A 26,038-nucleotide genomic window follows, 5' to 3' on the forward strand; every position below is an offset into this window, starting at 1 on the left:
CCAAATATTTTATAATATATAGTTATCCTTAGATTTTTAGTTTTCAGTGAATTTATAGGAAATGGAAACATCACAGAATAGCTTTTAATTTATAGAGCTGACAGTATTTTAAAAGCTGAAGTATAAAAAAAAAAAAAAATAAAAAAAAAAATAAAAAAAAAAAAAAAAAATAAAAGCTGAAGTATGATTTAATACCTCTAAAAACACAGTTTTTAGTGACTTGTTAATGACTCTCTAAATGTTACTTATAATCTTTGAACTCCACTGCATTCGTAGTTTCTGGATCCTGGTTCTGAAGATCAGCTATGCAGGGCATACAGGTGTTAGCACAGCTGGCTTGTTGCTGACAACTCTGTCCATATAGCTGTCTTGTGTGTCATCATTCATATTGTTCAGTGTCATTCTGACCTAGCCAAGCTAAAAATGGTACTCCAGCTCAAGAGGGATTTAAAAACCTTGACAAACTAAAGATAAGACACTACAGAATGTCATGTACGTGTACTTAACAGGTCTTAGCTTAAACACATCTAAGTAACTAATTTCAATATGCCTTGGCCTTTATCCTTTGAAATAATTTACCCTAGGAAAGAAAATATCTGTGTGGAGGACTGTTAACAATTCATAAGCATATTTCTCTATTCTCAAGTATGGGTTTTGTGTTTGTTTAAATAGCTCAAGGTCAAAGTAATCTATTTGTGGGGTACATTCTATGGCATATAACCTACACCACAGATTTATCATGCTATCTAGTGCCTTTTTAAGACGTCTATGATCAAATAACCCTCTTCTCCAGCTTGATAATTTGATTTGAGAGTTCAGTTTTTCAGATCCTTAATTGGGATGTAGCCAGCTTGATAATTTGATTCAAGAGATCCATTTTCTGGGTCCATAATTGGGATATAACTATTAATGTGTGTGATGGTTGTGGTGGTGGATTTGCCGTCTTTTTCTGGTGACAGCAGCTGGTAGTCATTGGAAAGTTCTGGCTGTGCTCCAGAGCTGGAGGTTAAGTTAAATAACCAGCCAGCAAGAGAGTAGTTTCTCACTTCCTTCTTTCCAAATGATGAGTGCCAGTGTTTGCTGCAATGTCAATGGAGTGCCCGCTTCTGCTGAGCTCAAGGGTCTCCTTCCCATAGGTGTGGAGCACAGCAGGAACTGTTGCATGTATCTTGGGACATCATAGCTTGGGGATCTTCCATGTGAGATGGTGATACTGTATAAGGATGATTGCTGCACAGGTAACTTGTCTCTCAGTGTAACAATTTGTGCGTGTGTGTGTGTGTGTGTGTGTGTGTGCATGTGTGTGTGTGAGGCTTTGGGAGAAAGAAAACATGGATAAATGAGAATACCCACAGATCCAGGGAAACTACTGAGGAAAATAATGATGATTAAATAATAGTTTCCATTACTTCTCACAGAACTGCTTTTATGAACCTTACACATTTTTGCTAAGATTGCCAGACAAAGAGCAAAGGCAAGATAAAAAAATAGTGTTGTTTAGGTAGGGAAATGGAAGAATTACCAAAATCCTAAGCAGTGTCTCCAACAATTAACTGTTCATTATAGATATTAAGAGGCATTATGATTTGGTGCTAAGAGCGCTGGACTCAGCATCTTCATATTAAGGATGGTAATAGCTGTTTCACAAAGGGGATGGCCGAATCAAGGGAGGTAGTGTGAAGAGTACTCTGAAAAGTATAAAGCACTTTTGGAAGTACCAATGATATAACTACTAATAGAAATATTACTCTATACATTTCATTCATTAAATAGTTAAGGAAAAGATAACAGACAGGAGAAAATACTATCCATTTAGATGTAACTATTCAATCTGTGAATGTCATCTCCATTGTGTTGACAAGCTTGAATCCCTGCTTCTCTCAGTAGGCACATATCAGAGTCCTGAACTGATAATTATCTTTTTTATTCTATTCTCTCTTTATCCTGCCTTGTAGAATTTGTGAGTTTGGAATGACATTCTTATTTGATCACATACTACGAGCCTCTGTATGCACAGCATTTTTCTTGCTACCAGTGTTATTACAGAGTTAACTCTGGCTGATGCCCTTCTCTGTCTATTTACAAAAGGCTCTCTGGTCTGCCTATTCTACTTGTTTAACCAAATTTTATGTTGATGAGGTATGAAACATATGCCAAGAAAGTTAGACCCAGTCAAGTTGTATACCAGACTACATAAAACTTGAAAATATATCAGGAGATAGTACACTTATTTTATGAAACACTTGAAAAAAAGAAGCCAGAAAGTGTCTGTGAAACGCAACCCTGTGTTGCTGATAGAAGGTTGACCTGCTAGAAATTGTTCATCTATTCTCTGGTGAGATGTGGTTATTTTAAAAAAACCTCACAGATGGTGAAAAATTTTGTCTTTCCTTCTATACCTTTAAGGCAGAGGATGGCCAAAGTTTTCTGTAAACGGTCAGATGTAAATATTTGTGGACCATATGGTTTCTGTCTTAATTCTTCAACAATGTCATGGTAGCAGGAAAACAGCCAGAGACAATAGGTAAATGAATGGGTGTCATGTGTTCCAATAAAACTTTATTTACAACAACAGGCAGTGGGCTGGGTTTGGTTCCCAGGCTGTACTGTGCCAAGTACATACTGCTCTTTTGTGCGGAGGTTGAAAAACTGTTTAAGTTCCTCTGGTGTAGGATGAAAAATAGAGTAAAGAGAGAAGGGACAGCAAGAAGGAATCAGTGGAGGTGGAAGGAAGTGCAGAGGAGGGAATGGGACAGAAGAAGGCAGGAAGTGGAAGCAAAGTAGAACGGAAACATGCAGTGCTAAGAAAGGAGATGAGGTTACAGGAACACTGTAGAGGTCCGTACTTGATGACACCATCCGTGGTAAGAATGTTTATTTTTTTTAAGAATGTTTATTTTGAAAAAACAGATATCAAACTAGATTGGAGTAAGTAACATTTTAGCCAGGTTAAGGGTATGATGTGAAATCCTAATTATCACATACTTTACCCAGACATTTAAGATACAGGCATTGTGTATAACTTTGTATGGGATCAATGTATCTGAATTTCTCTCTACAGCCCTACTTCCTTAGTGTCCTGTTGGTAAAAACACAGCTAGTGTCACATTTTATAAATAAGTGTATGTTTTTTTTCTTAATTTGGAACATTAGGTCCAGAGGGATTTATAGCTGTGTATGATACAGCATGCAGGTTCACATTTTGAGAGTTGAGCAGTTTTTCCAAAAATGACTAATGTAATTCACAGTTGATATGTCTACCAGGAATAGCTTTTCTGTGTTATGGTAGGAGTACAGAAAATTAGAAAACAGACTTTTGGCTTGTGAGTAAAGGCCAATCAGAGGAATAAGAGCATGGATCTTATGAATCACTTCAATCTGAAACTAGAGATGATAAAATAAATATATATTTCATAACAATATTTTGACTTCTTAGAAAGTTTCATTTATTTTTCTCTATCCACCTCCTGTTTCTCTTGTGTCTTATGGCATATCTGTTAGAAACATGTGCTTTCTGAAAGTATGTAATAAGGAAGGGAAAAAGCAAACTACTTTTCTAAAAATCAAAATTTCAGAGTGTAGTAATGTAGGTATGTTTTCTTTATTCTTTGTCAAAATATTATGAAATTGAATAGTTGTATAGAATATTATAAAAATGTATATAAGTTGACAAATGAGATTTATATTGTGAAATTGTATGAAAAATTAATCATATATATTAAATATGAACTGTTACCCATTTTGAAGTAGAAAAACATTAGTATTATATATATTTTATCACTCACAGCTATATATAAACCACAGTGAAAAGGGTATAGAATCTTAATTAAAGGGTGAATAATGATATGCCATTGTAAACAATTAAAGACTAACTTTTGAAATTATAATTTCAAATTAATTTGAAATTTGAAATTATAGTTTAATGTACAGACAGGTGACAGTGGTTGTTTTAATCTTAGTTCACACTAAAATCTGTTTCTTAAAAGGTGAGCCTACTTCTCATAGGGAAAAAAGTGATTTTACTTTCCTAATATTGTTACTTCAAAATTCTTTTGACAGTAAGGAAATTTATTTTAGATTCTCATGCTTGAAAGGAATAATTTTACAGCTAATGGGCAGTGTTTCCCAAAGAAATCTCACTTATTTCTTTTCTGATTTTGGTTACTTTGTTTTCAGACTGTTTTCTGTTTTTCATGAACAAATTTAATGCAATATGAGGAGAGTCCTTTTTCTTACCGTTCTGGGTTGAATCTCTTTCCACCTTGTTCACACTCTGAAATTCAAACTTGCTTTCTGCACTCTTCTGAACAGTCTCATCTTTCACCCTACATGTTTTCCTGTTCCTCATCACCTTCCCTTCCTGCTTCTTTGCTGCCTGGTTGTAATTTTACTTGTCCTGTGTCACTGTTTTGTTTTCTCTCTACATGATGCTTTTGCTCCTTGTACTCTTTATTTTTTATTTTTAAAAGATTTTATTTATTTATTCATGAGAGATACAGGGAGAGAGAGAGGCAGAGACACAGGCAGAGGGAGAAGCAAGCTCCATGCAGGGAGCCTGACATGGGACTCAATCCCGGGTCTCCAGGATCACACCCTGGGCTGAAGGCAGCACTAAACCACTGAGCCACCCGAGCTGCCCTCCTTGTACTCTTTAAAGTAGAACTCCTAGTCGGACCCTTTTCAAGAGTGCAAAAAAACTTTTTCTAGAAATACTTGAGGAACATTTTAGATGCTTATTCTCAAAGTTCTGGCTTAATGTAAAAGTGGAAACAACTCTTGAAATTTAGTAGAAATATTTGTGATATTATATCTGTTACATATCACTCTCCCTTGAAGGCATTGTCAACATGCAACACTTCATTTATAAGTAAATAAAGGTATTAACACATGCATATGCCAATAGTGTTGTAACTATGATGCCCATGCTTTGGTTTTGCAAAATAACTGCATTTTGATGTTTTTCCCCTAACTAATATAAGAATGATTTAATTTGGCAAATTAAATAATGTTGTAGTGAGAATGTTAATTTGATAAGGAGTCACAGTTTTAACTGCCAAAGGCCCTAGGTTAGTACTGTTTAGCAAGTTTATTTAGAGACTATAAAATGTGGCTTACTATTCCTGTATGTCAAGCTTCACAGTTGAAGTCTAGTGCCTGATAATAATCAGGTTAAAGGACCTCCAGTGCTGGAACTGTGTTGTGGATTATACCTACATTGCTTATGGTCCTCCCTCCCCCTTTGCCCGTATTAGCAATCTGCTTTTGTACTTTGACTTCCAGGATTTCCCTAGTGAATTTTGTCACAGAAAAAAGAGAATCATCAATATCGCAGTTAAACTTGACTTTCAAAGCTAATAGTATCTCATTTGGGGGCTCAAATTTAATAAATTTTCTTTGATTCTGGGTGAGTTTTTAAACATCAAACAATGAATTGGCCAGGGTGCAGTAAAATATTTAGATCTATTGACTATGGTTCAGAAGGGTAGAAGGCAAAACACTAGTGGTTTGATGTTGATAAATTCTCAGTACCTTAATCCACATTAATGTTTTCTTTTATCTGAGCATGCATTGGTGACCAAGAAAAAGCAAGAGAGGGTAATGATACATATAAAATATAAAACCTAAAGCAAATATATTTGTAAAATAGGATTTATTTTGTTAAGTAAGTTAAAAGCATTCTCATTCTGACTGAAGACCCTGGAGAATATTTGTTAGAGATAAATATACATTCTGCATTGGAACTCCAGTGTGCATACAGTACTCACACCATTATAAAAATTGCATTACAGTGTCTTTTTTATAGCATACACTTTGACATTCACTTATTGACAGAAATTCTTCTCAACTTGGGAGTATAAAGATTTTTATAACCATAGATTAGCATGAACAATTAAAGATGTCATCAGATGTTTGTGTGTGTTTGCTGATTTGAGGAAACCCTATGAAGTGTGATAGTTCATTCATAAAATAAGCAATAATTCAAACAGGTTTTACAAGCTTCCCAAATAGAATAGAAAAGCAAAGGAGTAGTTTTCTATCATATATGTTGCCAAGTTACATTTGAAGTTGCTTAGGGAAAAGTGGGGATAGATACATATATATTTGAGAAATTAGTATTATTTTTATAGTTCTCCCATTCTTGACATTTACTATTTCATCAAAAAATTTTGATTCTGTGGCTTTTAGCTAGTTGCATAATATTTATCCAATACATGGTAGCAGAGAGAGACATTTTTTAAACCAAGTCAGGCCTGAGTAAACTTAGAAAATATGCCCATGTATGAAATCTACTACTGTTAAACTATGTAACTAAAGATTAGAGCTAACTTATCTTATGGAAAACTGAGATGTGAAAATTTTAAAGCTTTTACTAAGTTTGGAAATTAAAAATGAAAACAGATCTGTTTCAGAGCATTTTCTTCCATCTATACATAGTATATGGGGAGTAGTTTCTCATTTGTCCAGAAGGTGGCAGTGTAATATCAACTGCCTGTGATACCCATACCGGCGAGAGAATTGGCATTTCTCTTGTATAGCTGCGGTATGTTTGTATTGTTACCTTTACGAATACTTAAAATTTTGTACAAATACCACTGATTTATTCATTATCTTATTTAGAAGTTGTATGACCGAGTTGGTTTATATGTATTTAATCGTTAAGACTCAAGTTTGTTAAGAAGGAAATGGGCAAATAAACCTCTGGCTAGTATATTTTTAAGTCTCCTTGTGTGTTGAGTGTATTTGTTTTTATTCCAGGGTGCATATTATTGAAGTTTTCTTTTCAAAGACTAACACCTAATAACTATCTTGTCTAATATGTATCAGTTAATACCAGTTAAATTAAATGTGTTATTAAGAAAGTGATAATAATTAGGAGATTGCTATTTGTTTTCGATTTTGTGGATATTTTTTCCTTTTTTCTTTTTTTCTTTTGAGGCTGGAACAGTGAAAAAATAATTCAAAACCTCTTGATCAGAAGAGCTCCAGTGACTCTTCTTCCCTCCCTCATTCCAAGCAGGAGGATGCTTTTTCTTCTTAACATTCTCCCCCAGCACTCTGAATTAGAGATTTATTTGCAACGAAAAATCAATTAGTCCTAAATTTATTCATGGATTTCAGGTCCAGCGATCAATGCAAGTCCACTCAGTGGGCTCAAGGGGACCCAGTTCATCCCAGTTAATGTGTCTGAAGGGGAATTACCATTGATGCTGTTTTTTTCCCTTTAGGTCAGAGATCAGATCTCGCTGTCACGGACTGCGGCAAGTAGGAATGACTTCACCCTGCAGCTACCCAAACTCCACCTGGAGACCTTTGCAATGGAGGGGCTCAAGGGCGGACCAGAGGTGGTAGCGTGCCAGGTTAGAGTCTAAATAACATTGTTTGCTACTGAGACGTGTAGAAAAATAAATTGCACTAACTGTAGAGAATGAAAGCCTCAAAGTATTGTGAATAACTTAAAGGAGATACAAATAATTTTTCTTAATTTCTCTTCTACCATGGAACACTATTTCACAAATAAATGGTTTTTCTTTTCTTTACAGCCTCAAACTGGCCTATGAAATAATCCAGAAAAAGATTTTTTACTGAGGAAAAATATGTGTTTTATAGCTAAGTACAGTATGTAAAGAACATGCTTTCCTGTCAGCAGAGGACAATAAGACACTAGGCTGTTATCTTCTTAAGCTGGCCTCAATTTGTAGCTCTTCTTGTTTTTTTTTTTTTCTCTTCTTGTTTTAAAATAAATCACTTTTCGATAAAACTATCAAGAGACATATTTGAAAATTTTTAATGTTAATTCCAAAGTGGAGCCAACATTTCTTATGTGGCAGTGTACTTTAAGCAAATGTGGTACTGTACTGTACTTTGCATTAAAGAGCATTTATTTACTCCTTCATTTTTAGTTTTAATGAACAACATAGTATGTGCAGACCAGGTTATTTCCTTTATAAAACTCAAAGCCCCAAATCATGAAACCCCAAGTAACTTTAAAATAAACCTAACAAAGAAAATATTTTCAAAAACATACTCATTTTAGATGCTGCAGATCTCTTTCTGATTGAGGCGACTCCTGTGTTACAATGAGCATTTCTTCCTTCAGGTTAGGACATGTTTTTTTAATTGGACAAAACAAAATTTGATATGTACTTTATTCACCTTTTAATGCCCAATGCCTTTATTAGAGAAACCTATCAACATGTAAACTGTAGGAAGCCCAATATTTCAACAGAGCTTGTTGTTGTTCAGTAGCAATCTAGATGTTTCAGTGTATCTGAAAGATAAATATCTCTTAAAACTCAGTTTCTGTTTCACATTTTGAGGTTTAAAATAAACTTTATCATTCTTTAGTTTATAACGCTGTGAAATTTTAATTTTGTATAAAAATTAATGTCAGTCCAAGTGGGGCTATGTTAATTTTTTTTACATGCTCCATACTCTAATTTAATTTGCTGTTAGTACCCAAATTAATGCTCTACAAAGAAGAATACTCATTTCTCTCATTAGATTGTCCAACAATATATTTTAAATATATATGTGATTTAAAACTAAGCATAAAATATTTTTATTTTCAGTTACAGGCTAAAATACTATACTATCATTTAGTACGAGATTAAGATGTACATTTTAAATTTGCTTATCATTATTTATGAATACATTGTAACCACAAATACAATATGATTTGAAATTTTTCTAGTGGCTGTAAAGTAATCCTTTACTTGGCTATCTTGATTCAGAATCTCAGAGGGCTTAAGTACTTGTCATAATTTGCAAATAATGACTTCCCTCAAACTGTAGATTTGGGTGATTTGGAAAGAGACTGATCCTCACACTGCCATATTTTGGAGGAAAAGCACAAACTCTCTATGGTTCCGACATCAGTGAATAGCAAGAAGGAAATGTAGAGACCCCTATTTCAAACTACTATCTTTTCCAAGTTCTAATAAAAATGCTTATGCACATCGCCAATATCTAAACACTTGGGCACATTTTTGCACTGACATGTCGTGGTGTACATTGCGGATTAGTTATGGATATTGTAGTTGATTATTCCATGCAGAGAAGAACACGTGATTTGGACCATAACAGTGTTTTTTACACAGACACAGACAGACACACAGGCACACACAGAATTGGTAATATGCTTTGGAGTACTTTGAGAAGAAAGGCTCTGTAGTATTGATGATCTTCATTTTACTATGAGTAGCTATCATTTCAGTGAGTACTTACTATGGACTAGGTATCATGCTTGCTTTCTTAAATACATCGTATTGTTTACTTTTCACAATGGATCTGTCAAATATGGCGTTCTATGTCAAATGATGGCTTCATTTCCATTTTATTTTTTTTATTTATTTATTTTTTAATTTTTATTTATTTATGATAGTCACACAGAGAGAGAGAGAGAGAGAGAGAGAGAGGCAGAGACACAGGCAGAGGGAGAAGTTCCTATAACAGATCAACAGCAAGTAAGTGGCAGGGCCCAGAGCCTGAATTCAAGCATAGGTGTGTTTAACTGCAAAGCCTAAACTGGTAAAATCTGATATTAGATGAAAATCTAGACACTTTTGTTAAATGGTAAGCATACAGCTTTTGAAATATATAGTGGGGTTTTCCTTCCATTTATGAAATATACATCATGCCTCTGTGTAAGACGTGGGTCATAGTTTATGCTATCTCATGGACAAATTCACAGATAAAAAATTTTGTTTCCATGGGACAGGCTAATATTATGGAGTGTTTGCTACTTTTCACCTTTTGCAGTATATAAATATGTATATTTATGCTAAGTGGGACTGCATATTTAGGAATTCAGTATGTGTTTAGCTTTGTAGTCTGTGCTGATGAAATGAACTGTTTAGAGAGTGCACGCTCTTTGATTATGTTGAAGAGAGGATCACTGTGGAGGATGTGGTGGTGTATGACCATTTGGCAAGCCTGTGCTGCCATTATTTGGAGCAGTGGGAGCTGTCGCTGTCGGTCTTTTCCAGCATGGGAAGCTTTGTTACAGGTATAACCCTGGATGGAAGGAAGAACAGTGAGCATGAATGAATGGCGAAGAGGATTACCCTTTCTCTCCAGACCCAGAAGAGCATGTGACTGATGCTCTCCTACAGGAGAAAATTCAGTTCAGAAAAATCTAGTCTCTAAGATCTGCTAGCTTTTAGCCTCAATTTGCTGAAAAAAAAAAAAAAAAAAAGTGAAGTCCTACCAATTTCTCAGGCTTGTAGTAGAACTTGAATGAGGGAAGGCATGTAAAGTAGAGAACACAGTGCCCACCACAAAGAAAGCAGGCAATTTATGGTGGCTGTCATGATTACAGCAATTATGGGACCCTTGTAAAGATGAAGTTAGCAACAGAAGCTTGTTTTCGTTTTAAGGGTGTGTGTGTGTGTGTGTGTGTGTGTGTAGTTTATTTTGCGGAATGGTTATTTAGGGTCTTTTTCTCTGTATCTTTCCATTTGGTTCTTTTATGCTTCCTTGTTTCTTGTTTCTTCAAAAGCTTTAAATAATTTTTGATTAAGATCATCATTAGCTCCTCATTTACTTATCCAGGTTACCTGATGTTCCTTTGAGGCCAGGTCTCCAATGAAACCCTTTGTCTAAGCTCCTATGGCAGGACCAGATCTATTATTACCTGTGCTTTTATCTCCCAAATAATCGTGTATCAAAACTGGCATATCAGTCTACTAGAAAAAAATGAAAATACCTGGATTAGACAAGTTAGCTTTAGCTGAAAAGTCTGGTACAATATGAACGCTGAGGACTTTGTCATAAGAAATATTCTGCCCATATTTTATAGAGATAGTACCTGTTACTCATGATCTTATACTTTGAATTGTTTTTCCCACAGTAATTAGGATATGCAATACATTTAATATCTGGCAGTTATTAGGCATATAATGTTTGTATGTCTACCCTAATTCAATAACAACAAAGAATATTGCCAATATTCTGTCGGTCTTTTCCAGCATGGGAAAAGTACTTAACATTTGTTAAGTACTTATTCTGAACCCGTTACTATGCTAAGCACTTTACATTTACTATTCCACTCCATGCCTGCAACAGCCATTTGAATAGGTGCCCTGATTTTATCTATTTTATAAAGGAAGGAGCTAAAATTTATAGAGATGCAGTAAATTCCTAAATGTTACATATTCAGTGAATAGGGTCCATTCATGCTTTTAATCATACCTTTCTGCCTTTTGTAAATTATGGCTATGTGTGTGCGTGTGTGTGTGCTTTACGATGGTCAAGAGGGGCAAAGAATAAAGGTAGGGTGTGTCTGTAGAATACAATTTCACTTGTGAGGAAATAGTGGAGAGAATAGAAATCCAAAAGAAGCTAACTGGGAAAGTTACTTAGACTGTATATTTCAGCCTCTTCATCTGTGAAATGGAGATCACAAAAGTCTCTAACTTATCATGTTGGGGTGATAATTCAATGGATTAACACATCTAAAGTGCTCAGACAGTGACAGGTACATTGTAAACACTTGGTGTCTTCTAGCTGCCCAGGGACAGGAACCCTTCACTGTTTTGTTCACTGTTGCCTTATTTTGTTCACTGTTGCATTATTCTTTAGGATAAATGAGTGGAGTGGTTTCATTTAAGGTTATGTACATTCTAAGGCTTTGATACACATTCCGCAGTTGTCCCTGGAAGAGACTTCCAGTTTACTCTGAAATGACTTCTCTTAGCCCTCTGGTTTCCTCCTTAAAGTATGGGTCTTTATTTTCCATGACTAAAGGGAAGTGTTACTTGCTTTTTATAATTTAGATCTTCCCTGATTTTTAGATAACCATTCTTGGAAGGTTCTTAACTTACAGAGTTGCCAGGGTTCACTCAGTAAGGGGAATACATTGTGTGACTGCTGTTTGTTTCACAGATACTGTTTTTCATTTATTACTGGGGTGCATAACACTGCTTTGAATGTTTGATATTATTAGAAATCTGATCTTTTGGTAAGCAGGATCATTTTAGTAATAAGGTATCAAAAAGATTTTGAGGTCGTCTAAAGTTTTTAAGAGTTTGTGCAACTCTCTTTAAATTCTAAAATCAAAGTATCTTTTAAATTAAAAAACATAAAATGATTTTAGACTTAGGTTGTGAGATCAAATAGAGTGTTGGAATGCTACCTTCTTCAAAATTTAGAAGGTACTGTCCAGGGAAGAGCAGAGCTGTTTGTTAGGGAAAGACAATTAACTGGAAAAATAATATAGTTCTTGTGAGAAGAAATGCATTTTGATGAAAAATGCCATCCTTTGCATCACCTATGCTTGAGGGCTGTTGTATATAGTTCCACAGAATATAAGTTGTGCCAATGAGGCCTCTGAATGACGTAGATTTGAGGCCTGACTTGAGGATGAGTGTAAGAATTAGTGTGTTTACTTTTTCTGTTGACACCAGGAAGAGTAAATGGCGTTTTCTGAGGTAGTTGTCAAAAAATTGTCTGAGGTGAGTTGTCAGAAAAACATTTTTGTTATTTGCTAGTTAAAAGTTTAGAATTCTGGGCGCACCTGGGTGGTTCAGTCAGTTAAGTGTCTGACTCATGATTTCAGCCTGTGATTTCAGGTCATGATCTCAGGGTTTTAAGATGGAGATCCCAGTGTGGAGCCTGCTTAAGACTCTCTCTCTCTTTCTCCTCTCTCTCTCTCTTCCCCTCCCTGCTTGTGCGCACACACATTTTCTCTAAAAAAAAAAAAAAAAAGTAGAATTCTGCTTTGCATTTAAACTTATTGGTTGTTAGTCATTGTAAATCAGGCCTCATGGTCCTTGATCTGTATCTTCTATGATTCTTGATGACCAAGAAAATCTAGCATGTCCATCATTACTAGAGCAGTTTGATATCACTGCTTGTCTTCTCAGCTTTCTTCTCTCCCTTCTTCCTTTCTTCTCTTCTTCTGCTTATTTGATTTGCACTTGGTTTTGGGTGCTGTAAGGGTGGTAGTGGAGTGGGGGAGGGGAACACATCAATCAGAATTCTAGGGCAGAATATTGAGAGTAACAATGTCAAATTATACCTTTTATTGGTCCAGATGTTTTACTAGGTGATACATACTACCATTCTTTTCTTCATCCTTATACTTTATTTTTTAAAAGACTTATTGTAAAAAGAGATATTTTAAAAATATTTATTGTTAAAACATAGCTCGGGTACTAATGGCTAAGGTTTCTAAAAAATATCTTTTAAAGCTAAGGATTATGGGGGTGCCTGGGTGGCTTAGTTGGTTAAGCATCCAACTCTTGATTTCAGCTTAGGTCATGATCTCAGGGTTGTGGTATTGAACTGTTATCAGGCTCCACGCTCAACATGGAGTCTACTTGAAGACTCTCTCTCCCTTTGCCCCTCCTGCTCTCTCTCTCAAAAAAAAAAAAAAAAAAAAGCTAGGAATTATAAAAAGTTCTTTTTAAAATATTTAGCAGTTGAGATATTTTACATCTTCCATCATGGGTTTTATTTCAGATTGGTGGTAGTTGAAACAACAGAGTTTTTTTGGTTGGTGTTGGGACTTTCATCATTGCCTTTTGAAAATGACAGGATGACATGTGAGGACAAGGAAATACATCTGTATAAAGCTTCTGTTACATAGAATCTCATATTGCGAATCTCCTAAATCCTTACTCCTTAACTCAGCTAAAAATATGAATTAGTCCCTCTGGGAATGATCTGGTATCAGTAATCTGAACGGACGTTAAGTAAAATCTGATAGGAATTCTTTACAAACTAGGCATGATTCATAAAGTCATTTTTTCCAGTTTTGTTTTTAATAATTTCTTCCTTTGTTTATTCTAAGGAAGAATATTTAGGGAGAAGATAAAATCATAGAGTCCATATCCCAGGAGTTTGAAGCGGTTATGCAGCTTTACTCCAAAGTAACAGAGCCAGCCATAGAATAGATGAAATACTTCCTCCGTAGTAGATTCAAATTGCACAGTTATCAGGAATTGTCATTATTTTATCCAGTTGTGTTTTTTTGCAAGGATTACACAGTTGTCCTATCTTGTGAAGGATGAATAGGCTGGAAGTGCTACTGGAATTCTAGGCCAGAATCACTATTTTCTGGGGGGCTCTGGGCCCTCAGCTCTTCGGGTGCATCAGCTTCTCGCCTGGAACAAAGAGGTGATGATACCTGTCCAGTTGCATCTTGGGGCAGTCGTGAAGGTCATGACGGATATGAAAGAGGTTTGAAGATTAAAATTGTATGCCTTTGAATATTTGGCATACAAACGTTCATTGATCAGGTATGAGCTTGCTTAGGTTTCAATTTCAGATGGAGATTTTTGTCCTTCTAAAAACAAGCAATGCAGTCGGATTATAGGGAAACTGACAACAATGAATCTGCAGATTTCAGTGCATCTGAGTTTGCTGGAAACATGGTGTCGATCAGAATGGGAATTACTTTGTTAAGAGCCTAGCATTTGGAAGAGGTAAGATAATTCTGTTTGTGTGGGGAAAAGACGAGCAGCATACTATTGGAGAAAGACCGTGTGACAGTCCGAACGCCTGGATTCAAGTCCTGACTGCAGGTTCAGGGTTGAGTTCTCATTTCCTCTGCAGGTGCAGGAGGTGCAGCTTTTACTACTTTCTTTCACAGGACAGGGTGTTGGGGAGGTGGTGGTGGAATCAGATGGGAAAATATGCATGCAAGGATGCTTTTTGCATGGTACTGTGCTGTATAAACCATAGGGGAGGGAACTGTAGACAGGCCTGGAGGCAGAACAAGTGACTTCAGTACATCAAGGAATGTTTTAGGGTTTCTGCTCTTGAGGTTTTTGACTGATGATTTATTTGATGCAGTTTTCACTTTAGTAGCAGAACAGGGTGTTCACAATTTTAGTGTTGCCTCATTTCAGTATAAAGCCATGGTAAACACTTTGAATATACTTCCATTTGAGAAATTATTACACAAAGTAATTAAGGAATTACTGCTGTTCTCATATTTTCCTCTAACTCTGTGGCCTTTATTTACAACCATTTATTTTTTTAGAGGGACTTCAAATTCCATCTCTGAAATGACAGTATTTGCCTGCGTGTGAAATGTTTCAGGCACATTTAGTCAAAAACAAACAAAAACACAAAACATGAAAGTACAGAGCTTTTAAAAATTATTATTTTTTTGGTTACAGTATTCAACACTAGGTAGCTCAAGGCAAAAAAACTGCAAAGTGATACGAATATAATTTCTTTGTCATTAATGTTAAGAGGCAAAAATTGAATCCCAAACTTGACCCTTTCAATATCTTTCTTTTCTCATTTTTGAAGCCTATTTAAGTATAACCTTACCAGATAATACCTTTTAATACTTATTATTGAGAGACCGAAGCCTGTGAGCGCTTGAACTTTCAAGTGCTGCCACAGAATTGCTATTCATTTTAGCTACTTGGACAAAAAACAGTGTTTGATGGACTGCCTAGGTGAGGACCTGGAAAGGGAAGGGTTATCTACAAATTGAGTGAGTTTATTATGGCTTAGTGATTTGCTGATTGATTTCATTTGCTGTCAGTTAAGGCTCTCTTAATGTCAGTTTTCTTTGCATAATGCCTCGAAATAAAGACTGATGAAGTTCTTCAGATTGATGCCGCTTATATAAACTGACCCTGATTTGCCCTATTTTACATGACAATTTAAGTGACGGCACTTAGAGGAAAATACAGCAATGAATATGCAACTTAAGGATTAAGGGAAATGCAGTGAATCATTCAGTCTAAAACTAGGTACAAAAGTAATTTCTGGTAATAATTCCACAGATGCCTTAAGTTTTATTAAACAGACTGTTATTACTTTGAAGTGTGTGTGTGTGTGTGTGTGTGTGTGTGAAGAGAGGGGGTGCGAGTTGAATTGAAAAAGAACTGAAAGTGATCCTAAATCTTTTCAAATTATGGTAATCTTTGTCTCCGCACTAAGTTAAACTTGGAGTTATCAGAATCACAGTGTTAAGAAATGTTTTATTTGAGGTTGCATAAATGCTGTAATTTAAGTAACCAATGAAATGTAGGGTGAGTAATTTTGGAGCTTTAAATGCTTTTTGTTCAGTTTCAGAACCTTCTAGTAACAGTAGTAGTACTGCCTCCCCCCTCACCGCCCCCTAACGGCCACAAGTCTCATCATGTGTACTAAAAAGAGGCATTACTTTTGGGAGGCAGACTAACTTCAGAAGTAACTCGTGAGGAAAACATGAAATGCTAAACATTTTCACCCCTTTTCTGAGTGAGGGCTACTTAACTCACACTTGCCCCTTTTGTCTGGGGGATATCTGATCCTACTTCAGGTGTTGCAGGGCAGTATTTTGTTTAGAGTATATTTTATAGTACATATTAACTAACATGAACCTGACTTGGTGTAACCTCATGAGAATTGAAAGGAGGACATAGGAGAACCAGAGTGGCCCCATCAATTGAACATCTGACTCTTGATCTCAGCTCAGGTCTTGATCTCAGGGTTGTGAGTTCATGTCCCACATTAGGCTTCATGCTGGGCATGGAGCTTACTTAAAAAAAAAGCATATTGAAAACAAATCCTTGAAGTAGGTTCTATTCATGTGGTGGGGGCTTCGCAAACCAACATTGAAGCCTAAGTGGTATACGTGATATATTTAAACGAGGCACATATTCTATATTTGCTAATAAGGATTAAAATGGTCCTCAAGCCTTAGATCTTTGGTTGAATGTTATCTTGTGGAATGATTTACCCAGAAAATTTGAAGGCTAAAGGAAGAAACTCCATGTTTTTAATCTTCCTAAAATTGAGAAGGAAATGATAAAATTAAAACATGCAGTTTAAACTTGTACATGTATTATGTCATAAGACAAAAGAGGAAAATATAATGTTTGTGAGACATTTAGTACAGCGTCTTATGCAAAGCCACCAAAAGATAGCAGTCATTATTATTATTGTTGTTGTTAATTTTTAGAGAGAAAGAGGTAGTGCGGGGTGGGGGTGCAGCAGAGAGGGAGAAAGGGAGAGAATCTTAAGCATGGCTCCCAGCAGCCTGGGTGGCTCAGCGGTTTAGCACCACCTTCAGCCCAGGGCATGATCCTGGAGACCCAGGATTGAATCCCACGTCAGGCTCCCTGCATGGAGCCTGCTTCTCCCTCTGCCTCTGTCTTTGCCTCTCTCTCTCTCCATGTCTCTCATGAATGAATGAATGAATGAATGAATGAATAAATAAATAAATACAATCTTTTTAAAAAATTAAAAAAAAAAGCATGACGCCCAGCATGAGGCTCAATCTCATGATTCTGAGATCACAACCTGAGCTAAAATCAAGAGTCAGACACTTACCTGACTGAGCTACCCAGGTGCCCGAGTCATGATTTTTATTACCGAGAGTTGAGGAATGTTACATTCTTCATGAAGTGAAAGGGAATTCTTTGAAAGTTTTGGGTTATTACCAAGTTTATAATTACTGCAAATTAAGAAGTTAGATGATTTCTTGTTAGCATTGAGCAATAGATACAACCATGACTGATAAAGAGTAAATCAGGGACAATTACAGATATTTTTCTTATTATGTCTTTATGGTAGTATACCATGGGCAGTGGATTCTGGGTGTTAAAATCCATGACTAAGAAACAAATGATCACAGGTAAGACGTTCGTGAAAGAATTTGTTAATACAGAAGTTACCAGTTTACTAATGCTAGCATGAATGTCCACTTAGATTGCATGTAAAACACTTGCTGTACAAAATAGTCATGTCCATCAAATTTCTCTGATTATAGATTTATACCAATCTGAATAATTACCTTAAATCTTCAGACTTGCCAAATGAGAGTTTAAGAAGAAATTTACATGTAAATCTAACAACACAAGCTAGAAAACTTCTAAAAAATCATTGACACATCAAATCTTATACGTATGTTGTATATATATATCACTTTTGTTATCAAAAACATAGTACATACAAGAATACTCATTTTAAGTATTTCATTATATTGAACACACCAAAATTTCCTTATTTAAATTAAAAAAAATTTTATTTAAATTCAGGATGCCTGGGTGGCTCAGTGGTTGAGTGTCTGCCTTTGGCTCAGGGCATGATCCCAGGATCTGGGATCAAGTCCCACATTGGGCTCCCTGCATGGAGCCTGCTTCTCCCAATGCCTCTCTGTGTGTGTCTCTCATGAATAAATAAATAAAATATTTAAAAAATTATTTAAATTCAATTAATCAACATATAGTGTATTATATTTTTTTAAAGATTTATTTTTTAAAATTTTTTTATTTTTTTTAAAGATTTATTTATTTTAGAGAGAGAGAGAGACCATACCCCCTTCCCTGCTCTCTCTCTCTCTCTAAAAAAAAAATTGATTTGATTTTGACATCCTTCCTTAATTTTTGTTTGGTTGTAATAATTAGCAGGCTAGCTAGAAACTGTGTGTGTGTGTGTGTGTTGATTTTTAGCTCCACTGAAACTAGCAGACTATTGTATCAGAATTTTACACAATAAATCATTAATAATTCATTAGAATCCTTTGGCTTGTTAGATGTATGTACTCCAATGAAATCATGACCCTATAAATATAAGCATATATAGTAACAATCTCAAGTGATATAATTTTTTTATAACATGAGAGTTGTTTCTCATCATTCAGGTCCACAACTCCAATCTGATTCTCTGATAAGAATCTGATACACTTGTTTGCGATTTAGTTAAATCGAATATGAAAAAATTTCAATATAGTAACAGTATTATTAATAATTCCAGCTAAATGGCTTCTTTTAGCACATCTGTCCAAATTAATGTAAAGATACCAATTATAGATGTCTTTTGCTAAGATTCATAAGTATAGCTGACAGTTTTATGTGAAAAGAGGAAAGGTGAAGCATTCAGTGTTGTATGTATATGTGTATGCATTTTCTCTGTATGTGTAAGTGTAGCTGAGATCAATTGCACTCTCTAAAACTTGTTTGTTTTGAAATAATGGACTGAGCAACAGTCTCTAGGTAGTGAACAACTAGCTCCCAGTCCTGTAAATCACTTATTTCTGTAACTTTTCTCTTTGTATTAACACTACTCCTTTAAGGAAATTTGCATACTGAATCCCCAGAAGATTAAAATGAGGCTGTGCCTTTGCTACACTACCATATTTGATTAAAGCAGCTGTATCTTTGTAGGTTGATTATGAAACAGACAAACGGGAAGTGCTGGTTATCACTTTGTTCCGTCTCCCAAAAGTGTACATCAGAGATTATTGGAATATAAAGTGCCCTTTGTTAAGCCCCAAATATCTTTTGAAGAAGATAAATAGGCACTCTCAGTACAGTCCACATTATTACTGAAATTGAAAGTCTCACTAACTCTAAAATGAAGAACCATGCCCATAATACGTTATTAATTGAATCAAGGTGAAAGAGTATGTATGGAACTCCTGCTCAGTGTCCAGCCCTGCACTTGACAGACGGTTGGGTGATAGAGGATGGATGTGCAGTCAGGGAAGAGGAGTTACAAAAAGAAACCCCAGATGTTACCGTTCCTAACATAAGAGGAACAAAACAAGCACTTATATGGGAACCATGAAATGTGCACACGCATGCCAGTAGTCTTTGGAAAGTGGAAAGGTGGGGAGAGCCTCAATGTATCACTAACCTGGTTTTATAATCTTCTAAAAATTTTTTTTTAAAAAATAAGAGCCATTTGGCTTTTTTAGGGGAAATAATCTGCTCTTTTAGTCTTTTATTTACTCAGTTTCAATATGAAATTTAAACATGTATTATTCTCCCACCTTAGAAACATGTGAATCAGAATGTGCCATTCCTTTCTTAATATATAACTAGAAAAAAAAAACAAAACTAGATGGTCGCCCATCACCCTTAAAATTCAAACTTCTCATTTTGCCTTTGGGCTCTTCACGATCTGGTCCTTGCCTCTGTTAACATTCTGCCTTTCATTCACTGAGTATGTAGCAGTACTGACCTTTTTGCTGTAACTTGAACACCCAGAACATAGTCCCATGTCTGAGGCTTTGAGCTTGCTGGTCCCTTTACTTGGCATGCCTTATGCCAAATCTTCATGAGGCTTGCTCCTTCATTCGTTCATGGCCTTACTTAAATGTCATGCAATGGAAGCCTTCTCTCATCGCTAACTAAAGTAGCCAGCCTTCTCCCTTCATACTTCATAGCCTTGACCTTGACCCCGTTTAATGAACAGGACCAAATATATTTGTCTATTACTTGTCCTTCACTAGAATGTAAGACCCATGAGCACAGGGTTTGGTTTTCACTGCTGTATCCTCAGCACTTAGAACATAATAAGTGCTAAGAAATATTTTTGAATACATTAATGAATGAACAGATTTTTCTCTGTAGTGGCCTCTGTAAGAGGCAGAACTGTGTGCATTTTAGGGAAAAGAGCAAGGAGTTTGGAATTAGATGGATCTCTGATTTCCAGTTGTGCCACTTATTAGCAATGTGCTCTTTTTTTTTTAAATTTTTATTTATTTATGATAGTCACAGAGAGAGAGAGGCAGAGACATAGGCAGAGGGAGAAGCAGGCTCCATGCACCGGGAGCCCGACGTGGGATTCGATCCTGGGTCTCCAGGATCGCGCCCTGGGCCAAAGGCAGGCGCTAAAACGCTGCGCTACCCAGGGATCCCAGCAATGTGCTCTTAAGAAAATCAGTTATGGATTCTGAGCCTCAAAAGCTTTATAGGTAAATGGTGCTAAATACTTCCTGTTTTGCAAGTACAGGCTAAAAGAGATTATGCATTCTGCCATGGAAAGCAGACCGTGTTCAGATTTGTATGTATGTTATTTAGAGAGCTAGAAAATGTCCTTCTTTTGGTTGAGTCTAAATCATGCTGCACAGGTGTATCTATTACTTAAAATAAGGAGGGAATAGTAGTCAAGTAACTCTGATCTCCAAGGACTGTACTGTTAGGTATCAAAAGTGCATATAAACATTTCTGCATGTCAGTGCCAGATGCTATGGTTTTGACATTTGGACAAAGCTAGACTGCCTGAATACCAGCTCACACCATTCACAATTGAATCCAAAAATTTATCTGTACACTCATTCCACACTGAGTCTTATCTCTCTCAATAGCATCCAAAGCAGCTTAATAATCCCCATTATTAAACTACCATGATGTCAAGACATAGTAGATGCTCAAGAGTGGAAACTATAATAATTTATTTTTTCCTGAGGGAGAGCTAAAGTAATGAGGTTGAGCTTCTTCGTGGTTTCCTATGACCCACAGTTAATTCTATGTTAGCCACTAACTAAACTACTCTAATTTTATCAATCTTTGTTAATTAATAAACCCAGTGCCAATTGTATAATATACCATATGATGAACATATGGTATGTTGCTTAAAATTTTAAGTCCTAAAGCAAGGTAATTATTATTATTATTACTAATTTAGCAGTTACCTTCTGAGAAACTTATTTCTTTTAGAATTTTTCAAATCACTGTTCTTTTTTATGACCTCATGTCCACATGCAAAAGTTTCCAGGAGAAACTTTTCTCAGTCTCTGATTATTTTGGTGATCTCTTTTCCATATTCTTATAGGAAACCAATGTCACTACTTATCCCTTTGGTCTTCCTTTACTGTAACCTTTAGCATAATAAAAGCAGTAATCACCATCCGTCTGGAAGCCACATTTAGCCTCAGGATTGGCTTTGATTCAGTTCTGGTTGGAAATAACATATTTGAAAGAGAATTGGTCTTGTTTTTGGCACATTTAAGTTGTATATGCCATGGTTGAGTGGAGGCCAGAAAAAAGTTTAGACTCTAAACATGATATAAAGAAAACATCATTTAAAAAAAAATCTGCTGCAGAAGTATTCTGCAACTCTGCTGAATATGGTTTCCCATGAGACTCCTTCTCATACCTGAAAAGCTACTATATTTACATCCTTCAAAGCAGTGCCAGTAAAAATTTTGACTGATGGCATAAGTCAGGTCCAGGGCCATTTCAAATGGCAAAAAGGGGAAAATGAACTTTGATATTCTCTTTTTCCTTTATAAAAATGACACCAACAAAAGTATACCTGAACTATGTACAATACTGCATCAATTCATGCTGTTTTGCCTTTAGTTGTGCTCAACTAAGGAGGTTGTATATTCATGACAAAATTTTTTCTTCTAATAACCTGACGCATTTACTCTTATCATTGTCACCATCATTACTATAAAGCATTTTAGTGTCTGTATGTACATTACATTAAATATTTAGTTAAAAGTATTTTTAAGCAAGCCCTTTACTAAATAAATAAGAGTACCTAATCTTAAGTGGATAGCAGGGGCCCAGATCAGTCTCTAAAGGCAACATAGTAATTCTAGTACATGCACAAAACCCTTTAGGACAACTCGGATTAAAAGTGGTCTGTCCAGGAATGGGAAAGCATCTCGTATGAGAGAGAAGGGAAAGACTTGCTTGGTTCACCAAAATCCTAGTTTCTACATAAAGAAAAGGTCATTTTTCTGCCAGGTAACTTTTCAGATATGACAAGATAAATGCCTTCCCTAGTTGTAGTAGGTAAGATGGAAATGAAATATAGCTTCCTTTTTTTTTTTTTTTTTTTTGAAATATAACTTCTTAGAGTCCTGTTCTAAGAAGAGTCCCCTTAGAGTCCTCTTAATGTTAGATCCTCACATCAGGCAGCTGAAAGATGCACAATACACTATCATTTTACATATATAAGTCAATTAAACACACGAGAAGTTGTCTTTCCATTTTGTCATTTTCCAAAATAACCTTATCATATGAATAATAGAAGGTTTGTTTTAATTTGTAAGCTTAATTTAATTTTTTTTCTCTTTAAAACAATCTCATAGCCTTTTTTCAAATTACATTTTTCTAGAATCCAAAGAGGTTTTGGGGGGCGGTGTGGAAATTATGTGACATATTAGGACAGAATGGAGATTCATTAATTTGTTGCAAGTGTTTATTGAACCCATTCTATAGTAGGGATTAAATGTTCAAGAAAATATCACCCGAAATCACTTTACTTGAAATAAGTATTTATTTCCATTATATAAGCAAAAATTGGTTGTTCAGAGTCAGTGTGATATAATAATTATTGAATTTGAGAACTTCAAAAATCCTGGTTTCATAGCAAAATTCAAGACGGACTTTGCTTTTATACCCTTTCCATCAGTAGAGGAGAAAGCATGGGTTGAATTGACAGTTAAATGAATGTTGTGATAGACCAGCTGTGCATTTTTTGAAACTTGGAAAGCCTAGATTACTTCTGATTTTACTGAGAAACTTTGTATGATAGAAAGCCCAAAACAAACAAACCAAATAAAACACTAAACCCCAAATTTAAAGCAACCTGGGAAATTTGCATCACATGGAATGAGCATGGGCTTTGGAATTGAATGGCATGAATTTGAATCCCAGTGCCATTCTTTATGATCTGGGTGACCTTGGATAAGGTACTCAGCATCACTGAACCATGGTTTCCTAATCTGTAAAGTAGAGATAATATGTGTCTTATGGGGTAATTTCCAGAATTAGAAGTATGCAAAGCTCATGCTGTGATGTTTGGCACATAGTAACTGCTGTTGCTAGGACTGGGGTCCCGGCAGGCCTTACAGTATGGAAACTATGAAGGAAGCAAGAACACCTTTGGGCAAAGATTTTATCAAATCTTTATTTATTCCCCTACATCCCAACTCATTCGATGATTCCTGGTGGTAGAGAGGGTGGTAGGTCACCTCACTGGCCTTTTAGGGCAGACATGGGACTGACTTTGGAGACTAGATCTGGGTACATATGCCCCTCAGATTGCATGGACTCATTTGAGGCCACAGGCTGTACTCTGGCCCCAGAATAGCTGAGGCACAACTATGACACAACTGTGACACCTGTCTGAGCAGGTATCTGACATCCTCTCAGATTGGATAAACAAAATTCTAGATTGTCTTTTTCATGTGCCTATATAAAGCAGTCTTTGGGAATTACAGGTAGAAGACTGGTTAAGATCTAAGAAAATCTAGCCTAGGCCTTTGCCAGATAAGCAGGTATCACTTAAAATTTTTAGAAGTTTTATTCTTCTTCTGTTTGTTTCTAAAACATGTGTAGATATGTAATGAAATTTGTATATATACCCCTTTTTAGTGAAACATTAGCAGACTATAGACATGCATATGTACTTTGCTTTCCTTTGCTTTTTTTTACCTTTTTTTTAAATGATAGATTCACAAGAAATTGCAAAAATAGTTTCCTTCATCCAGTTTCTCCTAATGTTACATCCTATATAACTTTAGTACAATATCAAAATCAGAAAATGGACATCAGTACAGTATGTGTGTATAGTTCTGTGACAGTTTATCATATATGTGTGTTTGGGTAGCCACCACCACACTCAAGATATAGAACTGTTGCATCGCCACAAAGATCTCCATCAGCTAACCATTTTATAGACATTTCAGCACCCTCCCCCCCATCATCCCTAAACCCTGGTAGCCATTAAATGCTTTTTGTCTCTATAATTCTGTCAATATTAATAAATGAAATCTTGCAGAATATGATCTTTTGAGATTGACAACCTACCCCCCTCCATCCAGCATAATGCCCTTGAGATCCATCCAAGTTGCTATCAATACTTCCTTTATATTGTTATACTAGTAGTCATGGTGTAGATGTTCCACAATTTGTTTAGCCATTTGTTCACTGAAGAACAGTTTGGTTGTTTCCAATTTTGGGCAGTAACATATAAAGCTGTTATGAACATTTATCTACAGATTTTTGTCTAAACAATTTTTAAAAAATTTCTCTAGAGAAAAAGCCCTGGAATGTGATTTCTGGGCTAAATATAAGTATATGCTTAATTTTTAAAGAAATTGCCAAACTGTTTTTAGTTTTCAAAGGGGTTGTACCATTTTTCATTCTTACCAGTTCCTGTTTGTCTTCTCCTACTGAGTTTTGAGAGTTTTTAAAAAATACATTCTCAGGACACCTGGGCGGCTCAGCGGTTAAGCATCTGCCTTTGGCCCAGGGCATGATCCTGGAGTCCAGGGATTGAGTTCCACATCAGGCTCCCTGCATGGAGCCTGCTTCTCCCTCTACCTATGTCTCTGCCCCCTCTCTCTCTCTCTCTCTCTCTCTCTCTCTGTGTCTCTCATTAATAAATAAATAAAATCTTTAAAAAAAGGAAAAAAATAAAAAAATAAAAAATATATTCTATAAACTAGTTCTTTATTAGAGATGTGGTTTGCGAATATTTTCCCCTATTGTAGCTGTCTTTTAATTATAGTAACAGGATATTTTGCAAAGCAAAAGTTTTTAATTCTGGTGAAATTCAGTTTATTTATTTTTTTCTTTTATGGATTATGCTTTCAGTATCATGTCTAAGAACACTTCACCAAGTCCTAAGATGCCGAAGATTTTCTCCTATTTTTCTTCTAGAAGTTTTATAGTTTTGTTTTTTACATTTAAGTCTGTGGTCAATTTTGAGGTAATTTTTGTGTAAGGTGTGGTTGGGTTATGATCATCAGAATTCCAAAATGGCCCGCAAGATCCTGCCGCCTGGTGTACACGCACCACGTAATTAATCACCTCCTTTTGAGGGTGGATAAGACCAGTCAACATGGGATCATCCTGGATGGGCCTGACCTTATCAAATGAGCCTTTTAAAAGACAGTGAAGTGAGGAAGATGCTCGGTTGCTGGCCTAGAAGAAACCAAACAGCTATATTGAGAAAGAAAGAGTCAATCCAGCAACAACATGAGGGCAGTCTTAAGGATGGGAGAGTAATGCTGGTTCACAGCCAGCAAGAAAATGAAGACCTCTATTCTCCAACCTTCAGGAAATGAATTCTACCACTAACTTGAATGAGCTTGGAAGAGGACCCTGAGTCTCAGATGAGACTGCAGCTACATCCAACCCCTTAATTTCAGTCTGCTGAGACCCTGAACAGAGCACCTCACTAACCCATGCTAGATAGAGAGAGTGAGACACTAAAATTGTATTGCTTACACAGTTAGTTTTGGTAATTTGCTGTAGCAGTACAGGTTTGATCTCCTAGAGTGGGATGCTGCTGCTTCTGTGTTTATGTAGATGAGGTTTCTGATTATTGGTGCTACATC

General features: G+C 35.9%; 1 protein-coding gene across 12 annotated transcripts in view; it reads left to right on the forward strand.

Annotated features, from left to right (window-relative positions):
• Positions 1-26,038, forward strand: part of CCDC171 (coiled-coil domain containing 171) — a 322,836-nt gene that overhangs the window by 230,201 nt on the left and 66,597 nt on the right. For 11 of the 12 annotated variants that reach the window (XM_025431987.3, XM_025431986.3, XM_025431994.3 and 8 more), the window contains one exon: positions 7,227-7,358. In XM_025431987.3, the coding sequence (XP_025287772.3) occupies positions 7,227-7,358 (132 nt within the window). Of the gene's footprint in view, positions 1-7,226; positions 7,359-7,541; positions 7,693-26,038 lie in introns of those variants that run through there. The other variant, XM_025431995.3, reaches the window with a different exon arrangement.

Source organism: Canis lupus, chromosome 11 (genome assembly GCF_003254725.2).
Source record: "Canis lupus dingo isolate Sandy chromosome 11, ASM325472v2, whole genome shotgun sequence".
Classification (NCBI taxonomy): Eukaryota; Metazoa; Chordata; class Mammalia; order Carnivora; family Canidae; genus Canis; species Canis lupus.